The sequence below is a fragment of the Cupressus sempervirens genome, chromosome 10 (assembly GCF_028749045.1).
Source record: "Cupressus sempervirens isolate cs-2001-9-10 chromosome 10, ASM2874904v1, whole genome shotgun sequence".
Lineage (NCBI taxonomy): Eukaryota > Viridiplantae > Streptophyta > Pinopsida > Cupressales > Cupressaceae > Cupressus > Cupressus sempervirens.
The window spans coordinates 733,158,989-733,180,273 of NC_143127.1; the positions used below are offsets into that span (position 1 = coordinate 733,158,989).

At 34.8% G+C, this 21,285-nt stretch overlaps 1 protein-coding gene across 7 annotated transcripts in view; it reads right to left on the reverse strand.

Annotated features, from left to right (window-relative positions):
* Window positions 1–10,829, reverse strand: part of LOC149535938 (uncharacterized) — a 280,772-nt gene extending 269,943 nt beyond the window's left edge. For 2 of the 7 annotated variants that reach the window (XR_016357873.1, XM_089806831.1), the window contains exons 1-5: window positions 10,539–10,829; window positions 8,552–9,325; window positions 8,210–8,334; window positions 8,012–8,106; window positions 7,476–7,709 (exon numbers count right to left, since the gene is read on the reverse strand). Coding sequence is in view for 4 of the 7 variants with exons in the window: in XM_089806831.1 (XP_089662957.1) it covers window positions 7,476–7,709; window positions 8,012–8,106; window positions 8,210–8,334; window positions 8,552–9,246 (1,149 nt within the window). In the remaining 3 variants the exon portion in view is untranslated. Of the gene's footprint in view, window positions 1–7,466; window positions 7,710–8,011; window positions 8,107–8,209; window positions 8,335–8,551; window positions 9,326–10,538 lie in introns of all 7 variants that reach the window. The other 5 variants (XR_016357871.1, XM_089806828.1, XR_016357872.1 and 2 more) reach the window with 3 other exon arrangements.
* Window positions 10,830–21,285: the final 10,456 nt, after the last annotated feature.

Genomic DNA, 21,285 nt, shown 5'->3' on the forward strand with positions numbered 1-21,285 from the left:
AAGAACTATACAGTCAAATCCTGACAGCAATTGCCAGTGGCAATGACTTGGCAATTAGTAGTGACAATGACTTGGTAGTTGGCAATCCCATGGCAATGGCTAGTGGGAGTGACTTGCCAGTTGGCAATGCAATGATTGGGCAGTTGATAGTCACATTGCAGTTGCTAGTGGCAGTAGCTTGATAGTTAGCGATCACATGGCAGTTAACAATTACCAGTGACAGTGACTTAGCAATTGATAGTAACATATCAGATATCAGTGGTAATGACTTGGCATTTGGTAGTCATATGGTAGTTGGTTGTGGCTAATCACTTAGCAGTTGATAGTCACATTGTAGTTGGCAGGGGTAGTTGCATGGTAGTCGGCAAGGGTAGTCACATGACACTTGGTAGTGGCATAGTAGTTGGTAGTGACACTCACATGGCAACGGGCAATGAGATGGCAAAGGCAAAGAGATGGAGGTGGCGCCATAGAAGGTTAGCAGTGGAGTTGGCAACAGAGTTGGTCGTAGAGATGGCAATTGAGTTTGCAATGAAGCTGACAATAGAGTTGGCAGTACTCTGGTAGCTAGCAGCACTATGGCAGATGAAAGTACAAGTGGCAGCACCATGATAGTTGGCAGTATCTTCGCAATTGACAACATTATGACAGTTGGCAACACCATAGCACTTGGCGATGCCATGCAGTTTGCTATACAATTGGCAATAGTACGGTAGGAGTTGGCAATTGCTAATGCAGTTGGCACCCAGATGGCAATAGCAATAAGGAGATGGAAGTTGGCAATGGGGAGATGGTAGTTGGCAGTTGGTACCAAGATGGCAAGGATGGCAAGGAATGATCACGAAGGGGGAGATATTGACGTTGAAGTTCACAACATGCTAGGAAAATTCCAGATGGAGGTGTCGGATACAATGCCACCCTCTCTCACCTTGATGATGGGATACCAAGAGGAGGAGGCTATCCAAGCCCCACCAGAGATTATGGAGATTGAGGGTAGGAGTTAGCATATGGGGGAACAATACGAAGTGGGAACCATTGGTGGAGAAAATCCCATCCCTCCATTCAGAGGCTCAGCACAAAGATTCTTGGTAGAATTGGAGGTTATCACAGCTACCACGCAACACATAGTAGATCGAGCAAGGAAGTTGGATATGGGGTCTCTGACTATAGTAGTTGAGGCAGTAGCGACACAATTAAGGTTTATGACAAAAGGGTGTTACATGGAATTCAACAAGTGCCTCATAACATAAGTGGCCAAAGACGAAGATACGGGAGAAGGTGACGGTGTGGAGTATGCTACATATTGTGACAAGGCATAAAGGGTACACAAAGAAGATATGCACCCTTACTACCATGGAAGAGACTTTCAAAGTTATATTTTTTATAATTGCAACAGGTTACATGGATTGCTCAAAAGTTCAAGGAGCATATCCTTGCTATTCAGAATGAGATTGCCCTACAAACAAGAGTGTAGAAGTTAGAGAAGTTAGCACAGATGCAAGAGCTGAAGTTGGGGAAGCTAATAAAGAAAAAGTCGCTCGTTATCACAATGGGTTGAGGCCAAGCATTGAGGAGGAGTTGAGTTTGGTCCGAATGAACAATATTGAAGAGGCATGCCATTTTACGCTAAGAATGGAGGAACAGTTGAATAAAAAGTTTGATAACAAGAATAGTGGAAGAGGTCATGGTGCAAAATCTGGTGGACGGCCTTATGGAGGCTAAAATGATGATCAAAAGAACAAGGATGAGGCTGGCAGTAGCAGTCAGAACTGGGGGGAAACAATTCCAATTGTTTCTATGATCAGAACAATAGAGATAAGAGAGGAAGAGGAAGAGGAGGAACAGGAAAAGGGCAAGGATCTAGAAGAGGAGGTTTTTGTGGAAAATGTGTTCACTACAGAGAAGGGCATAGAGCATTTGAATGTTCCCAACGCCAAGGAAGGATTGAGAGAAGAACTGAAGGCCAGGCCAGAGTTGCACATGTTGATGAAGATGCCAAATCATCCCATTCTGAAGAGGCTGAAAGAGAACTCCTAGTTAATAGAAGAGTCTTGCTATGTAGTGAGAATGAACTTGATCAAGGAGTTTGTTTCACACAAAGTGCGACTGTGAAGATAAGTGTTGTGATGTGATCATTGATGGTGGAAGCACTGACAATCTGGTGTCAGAAAAGATGGTCACAAGGTTAAATCTCAAGAGGCAAAAACACCCGCGCCCATACTATATTGCCTGGGTGCAAGATGACCACAAGGTCATGGTCAATGAACAAACCCTAGTCAAGTTCAAGATTGGAAGCTATCAAGATGAGGTGCTTTGTGATATCATACCTCTGGACATATATGTTATTGGGTAGGACATGGCAGTTTGACAGGCATGTTGTACATGATGGGCAAGCAAATACCTACACTCTAAGAAAGGATGGACTGAAACATAAGTTGAAGCCTTTGAAGGAGAAAGAAGAAAAAATATGTAGTGCTGCTAGAATATGTTTTGTTGATGGAAAAGAATTTCTCCAAGGTATGAAGCATGAGCATATGTGTTTTGTTGCAATCCCAAAAGATGGTAAAGAGGAAGTAGAGGAGGTGCCTACAAAAGTTGCAGATTTGTTGGGAGAGTTTCCTGATATTGTGTCAGATAATGTACCTAATGGGTTGCCCCTAGTGAAGAAGATCAGTCACCAGATGGATTTGATTCCAAGAGCCAGTTTGCCAACCAAGACAACGCATAGAATGACACCAAGAGAAAGTGAAGAGTTGAACAGACAAATTCATGAGTTGTTGCAGAAGGGGTTGATTCGAGAGAGTTTGTGTCCATGTGTTGTACCAGCACTATTAGCACCTAAGAAGAATGGAGAATGGAGGACATGTACAAATTCTCGAGCTATCAACAAGATCACAATCAAGTACAGGTTTCCATTGCCGCAGATGGATGATATTATGGATTGCTTGAGCGGAGCTATATATTTCACAAAGATAGATCTGAAGAGTGGGTACCATCATATTCACATCAGCGAAGGAGATGAGTGGAAGACTGCCTTTAAGACAAGGGAAGGATTGTACCAGCGGTTAGCCATGCCTTTTGGGCTAACCAATGCATCGAGCACTTTCATGAGGCTCATGAATGAGGTACTAAAGGAGTTTTTGGGAAAGTTTGTCATTATTTACCTAGATGATATTTTGGTCTTTAGTAAGACATTGGAGGAGCATTTGGTGCATATTCGCAAGGTGTTTGATAAGTTGAGGAAAGAAAAGTTGCTCATAAAACTAAAGAAGTATAGTTTTGTGGAGGAGTTGGTGTACCTAGCATTTGTGGTTTCAACAGAAGGTCTGAAAATGGAATCTGCGAAGTGAAGGCCATCCTTGAATGGCCTACTCCAAGGAGTGCAACAAAGGTAAGATCTTTTCATGGACTCGCTAGTTTTTACAGAAAGTTTATCAGAGATTTTATCAGTATTTGTGGACCCTTGACTGAAACAATGAGAGGGGATAGGAAAGAATTTAAGTGGACTGTATGAGCATATAAAAGTTTAAATCTATTGAAACAAAAAGTTACAGAGCAGCTTGTTTTAGCACTTCCAGATTTTAACAAGGTGTTTCAAGTAGACTGTGATGCTAGTGGTACTGCTATAGGAGCTATTTTGAACCAAGAAGGTAGACCTGTTGCTTATTTCAATGAGAAGTTGAATGATGCTAGAAGAAAATATTTCGTTTATGATCAGGAAGTTTATGCTACAGTGCAGACATTAAAGAAGTGGAGACAATATCTTCCTCCTAAGGAATTTGTTTTTGTATACTGATCATCAAGCTTTGTAGTATTTGAATAGTCAAGGAAATTTGAACCAAAGGCATTTGAAGTGGGTTGAATTTTTGCAGAGTTATACATTTGTTTGAAACACGAGAGTGGGAAGTCTAATAGAGTTGCAGATGCTCTTAGTAGAAGACAACTTTTGCTGACAAAGATGCAGATTGAGATGGTTGGGTTCAAGGAACTCAAGAATTTGTATCCAGAGGATCCTGATTTTGGCGAAGCTTGGAAGAAGTGGATAGATGACATGTTCAGTTGATCTTTCAAGATTTTGATCATATAAAAATGAGAGGGAATTTTGACTTTAGGTAAACTTCTGGTATCATGTGTGTGACTATATGATTTAATGGTCCTACCCCGAATGTACATCATGAAAGTGACAACTTCCAAATGATCATCACTTGTATTTGCAGAAGATATTGAAAGGTGACCATCTTACAATAACTTAATTTTCTATTATGATGGATATCTTATGATGTCTATGCAGATCATGATAGATTATACTTTGCATGGTGGATGTCTAGGATTTTCATCTTAGACGTTAGCTATTTTGGGTATGGTATTAATCAAATTACAGTAGCGCAAGCTGTGTGTTTGACCAGTACTATATCTGAATCTCTTTATCTTTCTCTACTAAAGTTACCGCTCTGTTTAGCTAACTTTCAATTAACATAACAGCCAAACTTATGATGGATACTCTCCCATACTATTGGCAAATCATACAATAGAAGTAGATAATTATTTGTGTTATGGACCTTCATCCATATTATGCTAAATCTGGATTTTTTTCTTCTTGAAATACTGTCGAATATTTGAAGATGTCATTTATACTGCTGATTTAAAAATTGAATAGTTTCATTCTTATGTGGCTGTCTTGAAGTCTAGACAAGATCTCGCACCAAATAGTTAGGGCATACTTAGTTCACTAACTTGTTAGTAAGTTAACTTCTTCTGTTATCATCATATCATTTTATCATACTAGAAAACAAACACTCTAAGAAACTCATGACAACTTAAAAGGGAAAATCGCTACAAAGAGGTGAGGAAATAAGGCATGTGCACATAGGCAAACTATAAATGTATCCTAGTCTAAACCTTATGACAAGCACTGTTTATAGTAATTAACTTAGGTTTCCGCCTGATTTGTCCAAGTGGGTGTATGATGGCAAAGAACTGTTTGGGAGTGGATAATGCCACAAAAGGCTCTGTTCTCACAATAGGTACATCAAACATAGTAATAGATAGAACAACATATTGATTGTGAGAGCGCTTCAAGGGGCTTAATCCCGCGGATAAGGGTATGTAGGAAGTTTGGAAGGTGAAGGATATCTCAAGTGTGCAGGGGCCTTGGACGTAGTTAGATAAGATTTATTCATACAACACCACATCATAATTTACTAAACTACTCAATAAACGAATGATTCTTGGGAGTACCTATACCCAACCAGATGCCCGAAAGCCGAGAGGGGTTATAGAACTTAGAGATACTCTTGGTGGTCTACACCTGGCTGTGAGCCAGAAATCCAAGGAAGGGTGCAGCTCTTATTTTATAACCTTGCTTAGAACCTTGGCACAGTCTTGGGCAGACTGCGAGAATTCTAGCACGCTACTCTGGACTCGGATGGTCCTGAAGAGTGTACATCTCTAATTCATAGCGTTGAGTATTAGGTATTTCCTATCCTTATGAGAACCCATCCCAGATGGATGGAAAAATGAATTCTAGGTTGCTTACATTATACTCTGGCCAGTACGGATAGAAATTGGGTCTGGATGACCCCTTTATTTGCCCAACACAGAAGATCCCAAATGGCTAAGTGATAATTTTGTCCCAGATGGGCTCTTTTAAAAATATATCTCCTGAGTAATCAATGATTAACTCTGAAAAGTTAACAAAAATCTTTTAGGGCCCGTTTGTTTGCGGCAATAGGAATGGGAAAATTAGAACTGAATCTGTATTCTCTGTTTGCTCTGCCAAATTAGAATAGGGAATAGAGAATTCTATTCCAATTTTATCCCAAAAACAAGGATATGTCCATTCCAAAAAAAAGTTGTTATTGGAATGGCCCATTCCTATTCCACATTATCCTTTTCAAAATTTAACAATTATTTGGAATTTGTTTTCATTTTAGCGCTCGATTCTGTGATTTTCATGTTTTAGCGCTCGATTTCGTCGTTTCCATTTTCATTCTGACCGAGTTTGTGAGCATTTTTGCTATGCTCGCATTGTGGAGGACAATCGACACCATTTTTTCCATAATTCACGCTGGTATGAAGCCAATGCCCCATGTTCGAGCTGGTGATGCATTTGTTCGAGCTAGGGTTTGCTGCATATGCCATTGTTGTGATAACCAACAATGGGATAACTTCTGACCTGCATGAGCTCGTTGTTCTTCAATCTTGTTCCTAATGCCTGCAGCGCGCCTATCTCTATTCTCGCTGCTCTACACTTTCCCCTTCTGTCCTTTGTCGCTTCTTGCATCTCTTCTGCCAAAAACACCATTAATGGTGGTCGGACTTCGTGTCAATCACTCAAAATGCTTCTTTTATTTGGTTTGGGAAGGGCCCATTATGTTGTAATTGAGATAACAATGGTTAATAATACTGGGCGTTCAATGATTTTTTTGGGTTAATGTTATCGGATTTCACCATTAGAGGAATAGTAGGTTTTTGTTTGGTTTAGATTTATTTACCTTCTGATCGAGCCAAGGCTAAAGCTGCAGTTAAGGTCTATATTGTGTATAATATTTTTATGTTTATATCTACTCATTAAAAATGTTGACATAAATTAATTTCAAATAGAATGAAAAAAAAAAATTAGTTTCTTTATAATAAATTGAAATAATTAACTAAATATAATACTATATTAAAATAAATAATATACATTAAAATATAAACTTAACTGTATTCCAATTCTAATTTTGTACAATCAAACAAGGGAGTAATATATTCCAACCAAATACCAGGCGAAACAAATAAGAATGGGAATGCTCTTTTCCATTCCCATTCCACATTCCCATTCCTATTCTAATTTTCTATTCCTATACAGACAAACAAACAGGCCCTTAAATCCTTGCATTCTAAGTTGATATGTTATTGTTGACCTTTGGTAATCTGTTATTTTAATTCTTAGGACAGGTTGGTCCTTCCATGTGGTACCATTAAAGCAATGGTTTTAGTAAATTATACTACACATTATGCATAGTTTATTAGTGTAATACCATGGGTAACAGAACTAATATTTAATATTGAAATGTCTGTGTTGGTAAATTTAACCTTTAACAAGAATGTCTTGTGCAATTAAAGATCACCACGTCCAGAAAAAATGACAGGCTGAGAAGGAAATGTATACCACTCAGAAACATTTAGAGTTACAAAGATTCTTCACATTGATTTTGCGTAGCAACATTTCAACCCTATATCAAACAGATTTATATCCTATTAACAGTAAAGTACCGTCACAGGATAGTCCCAGAATGGTTATTCCTTTTCCAAGGGTCCCATGGAAGCATTAAAACACTTTGTTACACTAAAGTCCTAATAAACTGTTTAATATATGAGGAAAATAGTTTAAGAAAAAAAACCATCAACTGCAATTCAATTTGCAGAAACGCTTAGTATCTTTTAGTTCTAAGAAAGACAGTACATGCAACCAAATTTCATACCGTTATCACCTTTTCTAAGTCCTCAAGGCCATTCGAAAGATTTTTAAGAGTTGTTGCCAAAGCAGATTGGCGCTCCTCTTCATCGCTAGCATCATATTTTCCTTCACTACTTGTCCACTCTTCTTCATGACTTCCATCATTCTCATCATCTACATCTGACCCTGACGAACATTCTTCCCCAGTTTCTCCGTGTTCAGTTTCATCATCAGTATCTGCTTCCGATGCACTTTCTTCACTAAAATCCTGCATATAATAAAAGAAAAAAGAAAATAAAAATTCAGAAGCAATTTCAAATATTTATAAACTTTATAAACAAAAACAGATGCAAGACCCCTTGCTGAACACATTAGAACGCCATTCATCAAAAAATAACACAGAGGAAGTTAAAATTCAGAAAATTGACTATTAGTATCCATATGATATCCGCATTGTTACAAATAACATAAGGGTGTAGAATTCAAATAATAAATATTTTTTTAGCAATTATCTTGATAAAGCAAAGACAATGCACCAGACAAAACATTTATGAGTTGCAACATACATACATGAGGAGCAAGAACACTACTGTCAAGAACTAACAGTGGCACTTGTAAATGACGAGCAAGTGATTTCACTAATCGCTCTCTATATAACTCAGTTCCTGCATGGAAAGGAATTTTCGTTACTTAAAATTTTATGTACCCTACCCATAAATGCCAGAGAAAAACTTATCTGTATCAGTCCAAATTAAAGAAAAAAAAAACCTGGCATGCTCTGTAATAAGATCCTGCAGCATGAGGAACTCAAATTTTTGCCATATATTGATGCAAATTTGTGACATTTCAAGTGAGCAGTTGCACATTCCAACAGAATATCTTTAGTATGTGACCTGAACAATGGGAGAAATTGAAAACCATATTAATATTCAATTTTATTACCATAAAAACCATCTAAAAGTATTAATAGAATCATTAAATACAATGCCTCACATTTCATATGTTTCTCACTAATAACATATAAAACACTACAAACCAGAGAATAATAGCTTGCATCTTGTATCAATTAAGACAAGAATACAAAATCATAAAGTTGAAAGAGAAGATTACTCCACAAAGTATGGAAATGTTTCCCAGGACACACTGATCGCCTCCCAAGGCACCAATCTTCGCATATAATCATATCGAAACTTGGTTTTTGTAGATACTAAAACTGTTTCTATCTTCCTGTTTTCAGATAGTATCCTTTGAAATTCAAGCCACTCCTGCTGTTCTTGGTCACCCAAACGAGCATGAGTATTGGACCCTGAAATTGGAGGCTTGTATTCCTTAATTTCTGGTTTTCCAAGCGATTCGTCAGCAACCTTCTTGGTTTTATCATGATCCCCACCATCCTTTACAGGAATATGTTTCTCCTCACCACCACTTGGTCCATCACCTTTTGAACTAGAATGCCTAACTGAATAACTTGACAAGAAAGGCTTTCCAATCTCTTGGGGTGAAACAAATCTAGTCCTTGATCCACTGGTATGAGCATGACCACTAGAAATCAGAATCCTTCTATAGCTTAAACTTGGAATGCAGAGACATGGAACACTGGATGGGTCACTTCTCTGTAAACCCCTCAAAGGGGCTAAATATTTTAGAGGGAGACCTTTTGGTGCTCCCCACCTATTAGTATGATAATCAAATGAATGGAATTGTCTACATCCGCTTCTATAGAAGACATCCTTACAGAAATTCTGGACTCCATTAAATCTTTGCCATGCATTCTGTCGTTTACATCTCAATCTTCTGGCATACATTGCAGAAGCCCTAGATACTTATATTGGTGTACTAGTATTCAACATCCACTGATTTTTTCCACGGACAAACAGATAATACCTGCAAGTCACCAAAAAATGGTATGTAAATGGAGGTAAATGATTATTTAAGCCTGTATACATTGCATCCACCTGCAAATTCATTAAGTTCAACTTGATTCACATCATTACCAAGCTATATCTTGCACTCTGAAAACTAAAGGAATAAATACAATCAACAATGATATTAGAAAAAAGCAACAAATATTGGTGCGTTCAAAAGAGGGAAAGGCAATGCCATTGATATTCAATGGATTGTACATTGTAATGTAACCATGGACACTCAGTACAGTTTGAATTTACTGTTGTTGAAATCCCAAAATTACAACCTCTAAACCTAATGGACAATTGACTAGATTGCAATGAAATGTTTATGTAGTACATTAGAACGTAGCACAAGTTTAACGTGGCACATGCTAACATGAACACGGCTTAAAGCATAAGAATATAATCCAAGTTTACCCTACGCAAGAAGGCTAAGTTTAGGCAACCTCAAGCTGCCTGAAAAGAAATCTAAATCCTTAAACAAGATTTCCAAAGGAAAAAGTCTGAAAAGAAAATGACAACAGATTCAGCTCTTAATTCGTCACAAACTTGGGCCGCAGTCGACTAATTAGTTACTTAGTCATATACTAATTATGCCTTAATTATAACAATTTCTCAACAAATGCTCCGTTTGCTAAGAAATTCATTCCTTCAGACATAAGCAATTACACACAAAACTAATTAAACGCCATGCAGATTAGGCCGATGCTAATTTGACCCTGTACTAACAATTTCTTTACAAATGTTGTATTCGCTAAGAAATGCATTCCTAAAGTCGTCAGCAACTAATGACAAAAGTCAGGAAGGGGAATGCAGACATAAGCCTATAGAAGTTTAAAAGAAGAGCTATGAAGCCATCTAATACAGTACATTACCCGGGTTTTTGGACTTTTCAAAAAAAAATGCTGGTACTTTTTTCGTTTGCTGGCTAAATTGGGGATTCATAAACCCATATCCGCAGGTAGCAGAACGTCACATACATATCAGGTAAAGGACGTGAAGATTAATCTTATCTAAGAATACCTGCCTGTGAATGTATCCATTTTTTCCTTCTCCAACATGACTGTCAGGGAAGCAGCAATAGAGCTGGCTAATGGTATATATAATAAAACTAAGAAGAAATACCATGACCCCAACAGAACATGCAAAACTGCAACATGAAAACTGGAAGTAAAATGAAAACACGTTACCTTGAATAGATCCGTTTTGTAATAAAATCCTATGTACGCTGGAAAGGACCAGCCAAACCTTCCTGAACCTTTGGCCTCTTGTAAGAATTAAAATTCTGCAAACAGCCAACTCAGTATAGAATAGATTATTCAGATATCTCGGGGAACAAAAATTTGAATGTCAAATTAGTTTTGTTCTCGCAAAATTTATTCCTCGAACCTGTGCAGGGCTTATTGGGCCTTTTGGTTGGTTTTACCCTCGGATTATTCTAGGAGTCCTTGGTTTTTAAGGGCTGGGCCCGATGTTTCGATAGGTTTTCTCTTAGGACGGGCTTAAAACTTTATTCTTATTTTTTTTATGCCAAAGCGTCTAGTTCCTCTGATTTGAATGTTTTTCTTTAATTTTAGTGCCTTTTGTTGTCAATTTTAACGATCATGTAATATTCGACTTATATTAAAATTACAATTTCTTTGCATAGCTCAATTATTAATCTAATATTACAATTTCTTTAAATAATTCAATTATTAATTTAATAGTTAAACTTTTGGTAATAAAACTTTAGATACCACAAATATAATCATTGATTTTAGTAATTGTATTAATTTGGAAAAGTTGAAAACTAAACTTTCACAACTATACAATTACTAAGCAATATATAGTTTCTAATATTTAACAAATTTTGGATTTCTAAGTGAATCAAAAGGTTCCTTATTTCATTTTGGAAGCTTTCTTTTAATTTTACATTTGTTATGTATATCACATATGGCAAGGAATACCTAAAGTAATTGTTTTTTTGAAACATTAACAGAAAACAAAGTCACTGAAACTATGCATACTCAAATAGTATTGCTTAATAATGTTTATCTACCACAAAGTGAAACATATATTGATCTTCCCATTCAAATAATAAGCTTAAAATTGATAGGTGAGTAGTGAGATATAAAATAAGAACCTTGATTTGAAAACATTGATTGCTTTCAATTGAAGTTAATAAATAACTATTTCTACTCGCAAGTATACATATCAATGAAATGAATGAAATCTTGAGGAAAATGTTTGTTTGCCAAAAACAACCATGGGGAGATCATAATAAATGTAGAGTAGTAGAATTAAATATTTCCTTGCAATACCTAAGTTAATTTTAACAACAAAATAAAACCCACATGTTCAAGATAAATGTTGAGTCACAATCATTAGCTATTGAAGAAATGCAACATCATCATGCTCAAGAGGAGACAACTATGAAAGAAGTCAAAAATACCACAGACACTCACAAGCAAACGATATTGGCAAGTATAAAACCAAATTATGCAACTTTGGGGTTTCCTCGTGGCCTAGGATTGGGGAATGGGCATCCATGCATTAATCATTAAAGATTTAGAACACAATAGCTACACTTTAAATATATACAAATGTGGAAGTATAGACAGTGTTAATAAACTATTTGATAGAAAGTTCATCAATAGAAATCATGATTGCAAGCTATGTACAAAATGGTTTTATTAAAGAAACCTTTACACACATGCAATTGGCAGTTGTAAAACTGCAACCTTGCTATGAATCCACTTGTGCAGAATGTGGGCACATGGATAGAACACTGGACTGTTAGATAATGTGATATATACAAAAGTGGTTTTGTTGAAAAGGCATAATAACTTTCAAAAAATTGGCAGGCGTAATGCCAGATTCTCAACCATTGTCAATAGTTTTTTATACATGAAAAGGACTACCAATAGAGGAAGAGGCACCATGCATAGAAGAGTATAGGAAAGGTAACACCACACTGCCAATTAACCAATGCAAACTAATATTTTTCAAGAAGAGTCAAGAACTTAAAAGAAAATAATATTATAAAGAAATTAATGCTAATAATATTATTAAGCACCTACTTCTACACTAGTTTAAATAAAGTTTTATCATAAGGATTAAAACCTCGTATATGAATGACAATGATGTTGCACATTTAACTTGGTAAAGCAATCATATGGTTCATTGTTAATATGTAACTTGTGTATTTGCAAACATTCACTATTACAAAAGCATAGAACAAAAAGTATTTATAAATAGTATGTGGACCAAATTGTGAGGTCAAAGGAGAGTGTGCATAAAATAAGTTGCTACTGGAAAGTTGTGGGATAGATAGATAATTGAAAACAAGAGTATGAGAAGATGTCTAAAATACTTTAATGCTCTAATTCAATTAAGGTCACACACTAAGAACTTTAAATGTTTTTTAGGGTGAGTTATGATATCTTCAGGCTGTAAAGCTAGTGGCATATGGGCTAGGTGAGTTTAAGTAGCTTAATGCTTCAGGTGTACAATGAGTCATAGTATCAATTTCAAATTATCTACATAAACGTTAAAAATATGGTATAAGGCATTCAAAAGTAGAAGGCTTGAACAATTCCAAATTAAAATTATTACTAGAATTTTGAAATGAAGGAAACACTAATCTCTTACCAAGATAGTAGGCAAATGATTAGAAAGAGAATAAAAAATAGAACCTTAAAAGTTGCAAAGACATACTGAAACAAAGAAATATAATCTTTTCAATAAAACCTTGGAAAAATTGAGGTTCTTCTTCTAATAGAATCCTACTATTACTAAAAGAATTTTTTACCTTCAACTTGAAATCAAGAACATAATTATTTAAAATCAATTCAATAGCCTATCACATGCACTTTGATCCTACACTAACAATGTGATTTGGTCTTTTGCTTTACAACTATAACATAATAGACCTACAACATAAGATTTAAAATATTGCAACATGATGTGTGGCTCACTTCCTATTTATTCACATGGCTAATACTCACAGTTTGTTGAATTTGGCAACAAGTTTCAAAATAAGCCAGAAACCAACAAAGCGTAGCATCTATTAATTCATAACCATCGATCACATAAAATTACATATATTAGTCCCATTTCAACAAAAAATAGAAAAACCAATGACAACTGTAATGTATTCTTCTTACTCTACCTTTTGAGTTTTGGCTTTTTACTACCTTGCGTAGAAATTAATTAACCCAATCCATACCTTGTAAGCACAATAGCACTCCCAAAAATGGCAAACATAATAGAAATCATCCAAGACTAAGCCATCCAACAACAAATATGGTGGCTGCCAAGTCCAATAAGGCCCAACGATGGATCTCATGACACTAAAATAGATAGAGAAAATGGAGAAAGAAAAGTGAGGATACTACTTGCCAATGTCAACCTTGTTCTTACCGTCTTGTAGAATGAAGTTGTAGTGTGGTGGAAAATGTAGTGATTCATCATACAATTCATATGGAATAAAGAATATCAAGTACTAAACAAAGATGATGAAAGTTTTTGTAGGAAAATTAACTTATAGAAAAAGTTGAACAAAAATATCGTACTTAGAGATTATATTTACTTAAAGGTGAAGGAGATAACCTGAGAATCTAGACGAACAACGCATGTTCATTACAGAGGTCAACACAACATAGATATATATTTTTTAAATGATAAAAATAAGTAAGATTTCTTAGTCCTTGGTTCAAAATACCTAAAAAATAAGTGACAAAGGGAAAATAATATAGAGAAATCTTCGACATTCATCTTTGGAACTATAAAATAAATCATAAAGAATATATGTCAATACTTAGCAATAATAATGTATGCTTATATATCATTACAATACAAAGAACATACATAATATCTAAAAAGATAGATGAAAGAATTCTCTATTTTAGCAGACATGCATACCAAACAATACAACGATGAAAATAGAGAAAATTACATGTTGACTTATATGCTTACACCAACAATGAGACCAACAAAGAGAAATGAGGAATACTACATTCATCTACTACCATCAAAAAATAAAATGAATGATTGAAAATTATTGATATTCAGGCTTCAAGATGAGCATTTAAGGTTGTTAGTTCTCAGCTTAAAACATTCTCCAAGGTATTAAGTGGAAGAAGACCAAATGCATCTAGTCCTCCTTGTTCCCCAAAATATGTTGTCATCTTACACCACGACAATTCATTTTGTGTATTTGAATCATAAAGAAGGAGATTTTTCTTAGATTTTCTCCACCATCAATGATAGAGCCATTGAAGTTGTAAAGACAAATCAAGTTCATCAAATCCAAAGAGCCCAAGATATCTGCACAGGAGATGGTAATAATTGTTTGGGCATACACTGTTTGAGCATGTTAGCAATTAATATATATCAAATATGAAGTAGTTCCAATTAAGACAGGGGGCTATTGTTCTAAAGACTGAGAGGTTGGACAATTCAACCATAGAGGAAAATTTATTTTCAAACTACTTCAAAGTTTAAAAAAATAAAATTAACACATTAATATTGATGTGCACGAAAAGATGGGATCCCTACTACTCAACATATGAGCCAATTGAAATTTGATAATAAAGCACTTTTAAAAAATAAAAATAAATATGACTAAATTAAGAACATAGAAAAATAGGATGTCAGGGAAAAAATATAACTTTCCTATTGGTCAAAATTAATAGAGAGAAAGCATCAACTTGAATGCTATAGTAACCTGCCATTTAGCAGGAACTAATAATGTGAAATGATTAGATATGTCATATGAGCGATAATAGGAAATTAGTTTGGAAAATTACAAATTGTTGTTTTTGTGAGGAATCGTTATTATTATTATTTATTTTAAATCTAGTTAATGTAGGAGAAAATGTAATATAATTAGATGTATGTTATAATTCTTTTTGAAAGAGTTATGTTAAATACTTTTATGATAGAAAATATTTTTACAATATAGAGAATTGAATTGATATTTTTTTTACATTGGGGAAGGTGTCTTTGTAATGTATGGCATGTCTTCACAATTTGTAGAATAGAAGTAACAAGTTTTGTAAATTGATTTGTTAGAGAGAAAGTTGTTGTAGTTGTGCTTCTTTTTTCCTCATAATTTTATACGGGTTATTTTACATTTTAGAGTATCTCTTGAAAGTGAAGATAGGTTGAATGTGAAGGTTGTTCAATGATTTGAATCTGGATATGCCAATGAATGTCAAGCCTTGCCTCTCTATTTTTCCAATGTCAATTATTATTTTATGTATTGTCGCTCCCTATGATTTGTGTATGATTATAGCCCATGCCATTTGTGAGTAGTATTTGACTTCAACTTCCCAGTGATAAAAGAATTATTAGTATAAGTTTGGGGTCATTTTGGTTCCATGGTGGTCCTTTGTAATTTTCAATCCTCACTATAACATGCATTGGAACATCAGGTGGCCTAGAACCTTGATTGTAAACAATGTCAATCACTTCACCAAGAGCTTCATTTACAAGCCTTGTTTGTGTTCATTGTGAGAATGATGTGTTGTCCTTTGTAAAGCAATACCTTTTTTCAAGTTGTTCATCATCAACTACATTGTCTACTATAATACAAGTTTTGGTTGCAATACTTATCACAATTGGACAGTTTAACAATTTAAGCTCATTCTTTTATTATGTAGCTTCACTAAATTGGTAGAGAATAGGTGCATTGAGTTGTCAAATTCTTCCTTATCATTTTCTTTAACTTGTTTGTCTTTGCAAGGCATCAAAAGTTGCCAATATTCCCTATGTAGCTCTGCATTTCATATATTCTACAATACGTAACATAATTATATTTGTGTTGTATTTTCACTGTGTTGTTGAAATATTGTTTGTAAGGTGATAATTGTTATGAATTGTTCCCACAATTTCTTAGTGCGTGATTGCAATGTGTAGATAGGTTTTTTCCATCATAGGCAAAATTTGTGTGAGGTTACCTACCAAGATTATAGAGACATCATCGAAGCACAAGTGTTGATTTTGCAAAAAAGTCTAACATTGTATACTATATATTTTTAATATCACCTTTGGGTCTATTTTGGTGAAAAATGTTTATGGAGTTCAATGTTAATAACATAAAATATACGAGGTAAATTCATTAACCAAACACTTTTCATGCAATAAACATTAAATATAAGAGAAAGAGGGGCTTCCAAATATAACTCTCAATATAACCCAAGGTAGATCTTAGCAAAATCCAAATAGACGAAGGGACACCAATACTAAACCCTAATTATATCAAGAAAGTATGCAAGCAAGTTCAGTTTCATGCAATGTGAATTGATTCAAGATGTGCAATGAAAATATGAAATTGAAGTAATTGATTTAATGACAAGTGTAAGATAGATCAAGGTGTTAAATATATTCAATCAACCCAATTAAAATATGAAAATAGGTCTATGTTAAAGGATTAAAAAAGGTGATAAAGTACATATCTTGACATGTGTAGGGGAATATGCCTTTTTTTCTCTAAAAATTGTAGATTTAAACTCATGACTAAACTTCTAGCTATGAATTTGCAATCGTAACAGAAAATAATATTAGATCTCAAGAACAAGTCAATTTGGTGGTAAAAGTGTCTAGATACTTTATGAGAAGACAAACATCCTCTTGAGACATTGTAGCAAAGTCAACCCAACTGTTACAAATAGGAAATACTGAGAGGGGCATGAGGTGAATTAGTATTTCACAAACTTTTTCCCAACTATGGATATCTTTAACAATCTTTAAACATGCACATGTAATCAAACTAAAAAGTAAACATAATAGTAACACAATGCAACTCATAACACCATTATTTGTTAACTAGGGAAACCTTGACCAAGGGAAAACCCCAATGGGGATGATACCCACAAAATGATCCACTAATCAAAACTATCTTGTGAAATATATTACCTTTCTTAGGGGTCTATTACATGCATACAATGTCTATGTCCTTATTATAGGACTAGGCTTTGTTAGAGGACTAGGCCTTGTTAGAAGCCTCAACCTTGTTAAAAGTTGGTATTATAATTAGAATAGTAGCAAGATGAGCTCACTTCTCATACATGCATATACAATAATATATTTCTCTACACAAAAGGTATATATACAAAAACCTCTTGACAATGTTGATATCTTCAATGCTTAATTTATCCTTTGTAGCTCTCTTCACAAAACTTCACATATATTGTCCTTCTCTACTCTAGCATAAAGTTTGCATCATATAACAACTGTACATTTCAATGTAAAAAGAAATCACACAACTTTGCATATAGAAATCTTTCCTTTATACCCTTGTGTTTTGTCATGTCGGCCTTCAAGTCTTCATTCATATTTCAAAATACAAAATTGACATTTTCCCACTTAGGTTTAACATCTAGGATGTCCTCCCATAATACTTAAGTAATTATATTGGTGAACCAAAATAATTCTTAACCTAATTTATCATTTCCTTCCCTGTGTTTTGTTCTCCTTGCACATGACTATAATCGGTAAATCTTTGATATCTCTGTCTATACAACTCATTGTGACTTGTGCTCTAAGATATAGAATCCTCATACTATGTGATATCTTCCCTCAAGTGTGCACATGTTGATTCACTCATTATGAACCTCACCAATAAAAAATTTGTCTTTGCTAACAGTTATTCTTTGTAACACTTAGACAATTTTATGAGTTATCTCCTCTAAAACATAAATCTAGAATCTTCTTACTAAATATAGCATATACGTTGCCATAAATAACAACCTCGTAGCATCTCTATACTCTCCTCTTATCCCAATTCCAACAACTCCCCCTTTGGCATTGATGGAAACATATGGGAAAATTGGCTAAGTCCCACAAATTTTAAAATTATAAAATTTGAAGTTCTTCACATGACCATACAAATTTTTTAGAGTATGTATCATTTATACTTATATACCATCTTTAAATTATATATACTCCCCCTTACATTATACCTTATATCCCCTTTTACAATGTATACTACTCCTTACATTATACATTATATGATTCTTCATGATACTAACCCCACTTTAACATCAATGACAAAGGTGAGTGTCAATAAGTATTTATAGATCAAAATTTTGTAATTCTACCTTCTTATCTTCAAGATGGCTAGGTGGATAGGCGTGAGATACAATCAACAAATTTTGTCTTCAAATTTGTGAACTCTTTATCCCATGTGTCTTGAATTGCCTCAGATACACTAATTAAAGCACGCAATCCATAGGATGCTAACTCTACTGCATTCAAATATGAGTTTACAAACTTTTCATATAATGCCTTAGCTTTAAGGCATTTATTCAACTCCTTCTGAATATGACTTATTTTCAGAGTGAGGTGTTCCCTCGATGATGAATATCTCTTTATTGTTCTCTCCCTTCTCAGTTCTATTAGGCTGATATCATTGATCACTTTCCCAATTATGCTCTCTAAATATTCAATCTGCACATTGGGTAGATGGAGCTCATTCACAATGTTTTGCAACTCTTCATGTTTTCCCTTTAGTGTTTCTATGATATCTTTGATGTAGTTGTGTAATAGGGCATGCTATCCATACAAAGTATGTCCCTCTATCAGACATCTTAACTCTTTGATGCAAGAGTCAAGAGTCACTAAGTCTGCTCTAATGTTGTTGCATACTATGTCAAATAGTTGTGCATCATGACTGACTTGAGCTTTTGTAGATGCAACCTCCAAGAGAGTGGTAAATTGATTATCAAATGCATTTATTACCTATTGAGCTGTCTTCTTTGGATCTGCTTCACTTACCTTCACCAGGATGATGTTTTGCAACTTACTAGTCACTTTCTCAAGAATTTCTTGAGTTCTTTTGATGCCTTTAGTTTTCTCAATGATTTTTTTGTGGAAAATGTTGGTATTCGACTAAACATCTCAATCCTTGGATCTCCTGTGGCTATCAAGGGTGTAATTCTCATCATGCTTGCTAAAACTTATTCCAATGGGGACTTGGATGAGCTTGGATTCTCTTTACTTTGCTCCTTGCTAGGTGTGACTAGTTGTGTTTGTAAACTCTAACTATCATCTATGTGTGTGATCTGCACTCTTTCCTCTGTTTATTCCTTCTCTTTCTCTTTCTCTTTTTCTTTTTCTTTTTCTATGTCTGCTTGTGGAGTACCAATTTGTAAGTTGATCTCTAAAATAGGTATGCTCTATTAAGGTTCTACAACCTCTTTAGTTCTTGTAGTTTCCTCTTTTCTATCTTTACTTCTTCTACTTCTCCTTCTTCCATTTCTTTACTTTTATCCTTCTCTTCATCAAAGCTAGGATAATCAACTAGGTTCTCAGTAGCCAGATTGTCAACATTATTGTCTTGATCCTTGAATGAATCCTTTGTCTCATCAATTGTGATATGTATGCTATCAATATTCTCCTTACCATCAGTAATGGCGATATGTGGTGGCTCAATAATTGTCCCTTCAAATTTTTCTTCTACTTCCTTGTTGATTTCTTCTTCACTCATCATAGTGACCTTTTCTATCCTTGCCTCTGAAGTGATAAGAGTTGAAGTCTTTGTTGTTGCTATGGTAGTATCCATTTATGATAGGCTAGATTGTGTTGTTGTAGATGAAGTTGTGATTACTTTAATTCTGACCTTTTCAATGTAGGATTTTCTCACTGGTTCACTCAATACTTGGTTAACAAGATCTTATGTATCATGTGACCTCTTATTTTAGACCTCCCATATGTCTAATAACTCTCATCTTGTCTCAGACAAGTGGGTTAAGTCTATACATGATCTTTTCAATTTGTGCATTGTTCTTTACATCATAACATCTTTTGACAACCACTTCTCTTAAAATTTCTTCTTCTTTCTTTCTCCTCAACCAAACTTCATTCTATCTTTCATATAAATCTTTTGGTAGTTCCTCATGAATCGAAAGTAGGTGTTTCTTGAACTTGGTCATATATTGAATAATAATTTTCTAGATTGAGGAATCAACCTTGAAATTAAGATGTAAATCTTAAAAGGAAGTAAGAATGTAAATATTCACCTTGCTTCAAGAAACCATTGTCAATAATTATTTTCCAATGCTCGTGTGTTGTCCATTTTTGAATTTGCAATTAAGAGTGTAGAGAAATATCCACAAATGGAATGGATTTACAAAAACCACATCATGGAGTCATGGATATAAATGTACATCAATAAATAAGATCATGAATGCTAAGAAATTAAGATCTCCTCCATTGATAACCAATAGAACACTAGATCTTGAAGAGGAAATACTCACAAAGGATCCTTGATTTTATAACATCTTAAATTGGAAGCATCCAAATTTAATGATGGTTTAGCACCCATTTAATGTGATTTTGTTATTCATTTACATTTCTCTCCTTTCGTTCTCATTTCTTCTTATTTCTCCTAGGAAAAATTATGGTGGGACCTAATAGATCCTCCTTAGTCTTCCTATTTCATGGTGTAAAGCTTGAGGAAGGATATAACCATGTGGGTCCTCCCTTGCCTTCATCCAATCACTTGGAATCTATTTTTTGCATCGTAACATACATTTCTCAATATATGCACCTAATTTTAAGATCTGAGACCTATTTAGGGATCATGAGGTAATATCAAGGGTTTTGGGAATTACTTAATCAATCAAGGATGAAGTGCATCCCTTCTTGAGACCCATAAGTGCACTTCTCAGGTCTAGAGCCTAGGATTATTTGAGGTACAAAATTCTAAGCATAGTCAACATGTAGGAGAAAGGTATTCATCCCATTCATTTGCCTTATTTTGCATCCATCGAGCATTCATAATATTACTTCATGCACATTAGCTCTCAAGCACTCGAGCATTCCTCAAGTATTTAAGGAATTCAAGCAAGCTCTCCATTGAAGATAAAGGATTCAAGCAATTGTATGAGTTTATGAAATATCTAACATTTTCAACATTCAATATCCTCCTTCATAGATTCAAGATCATTTGTG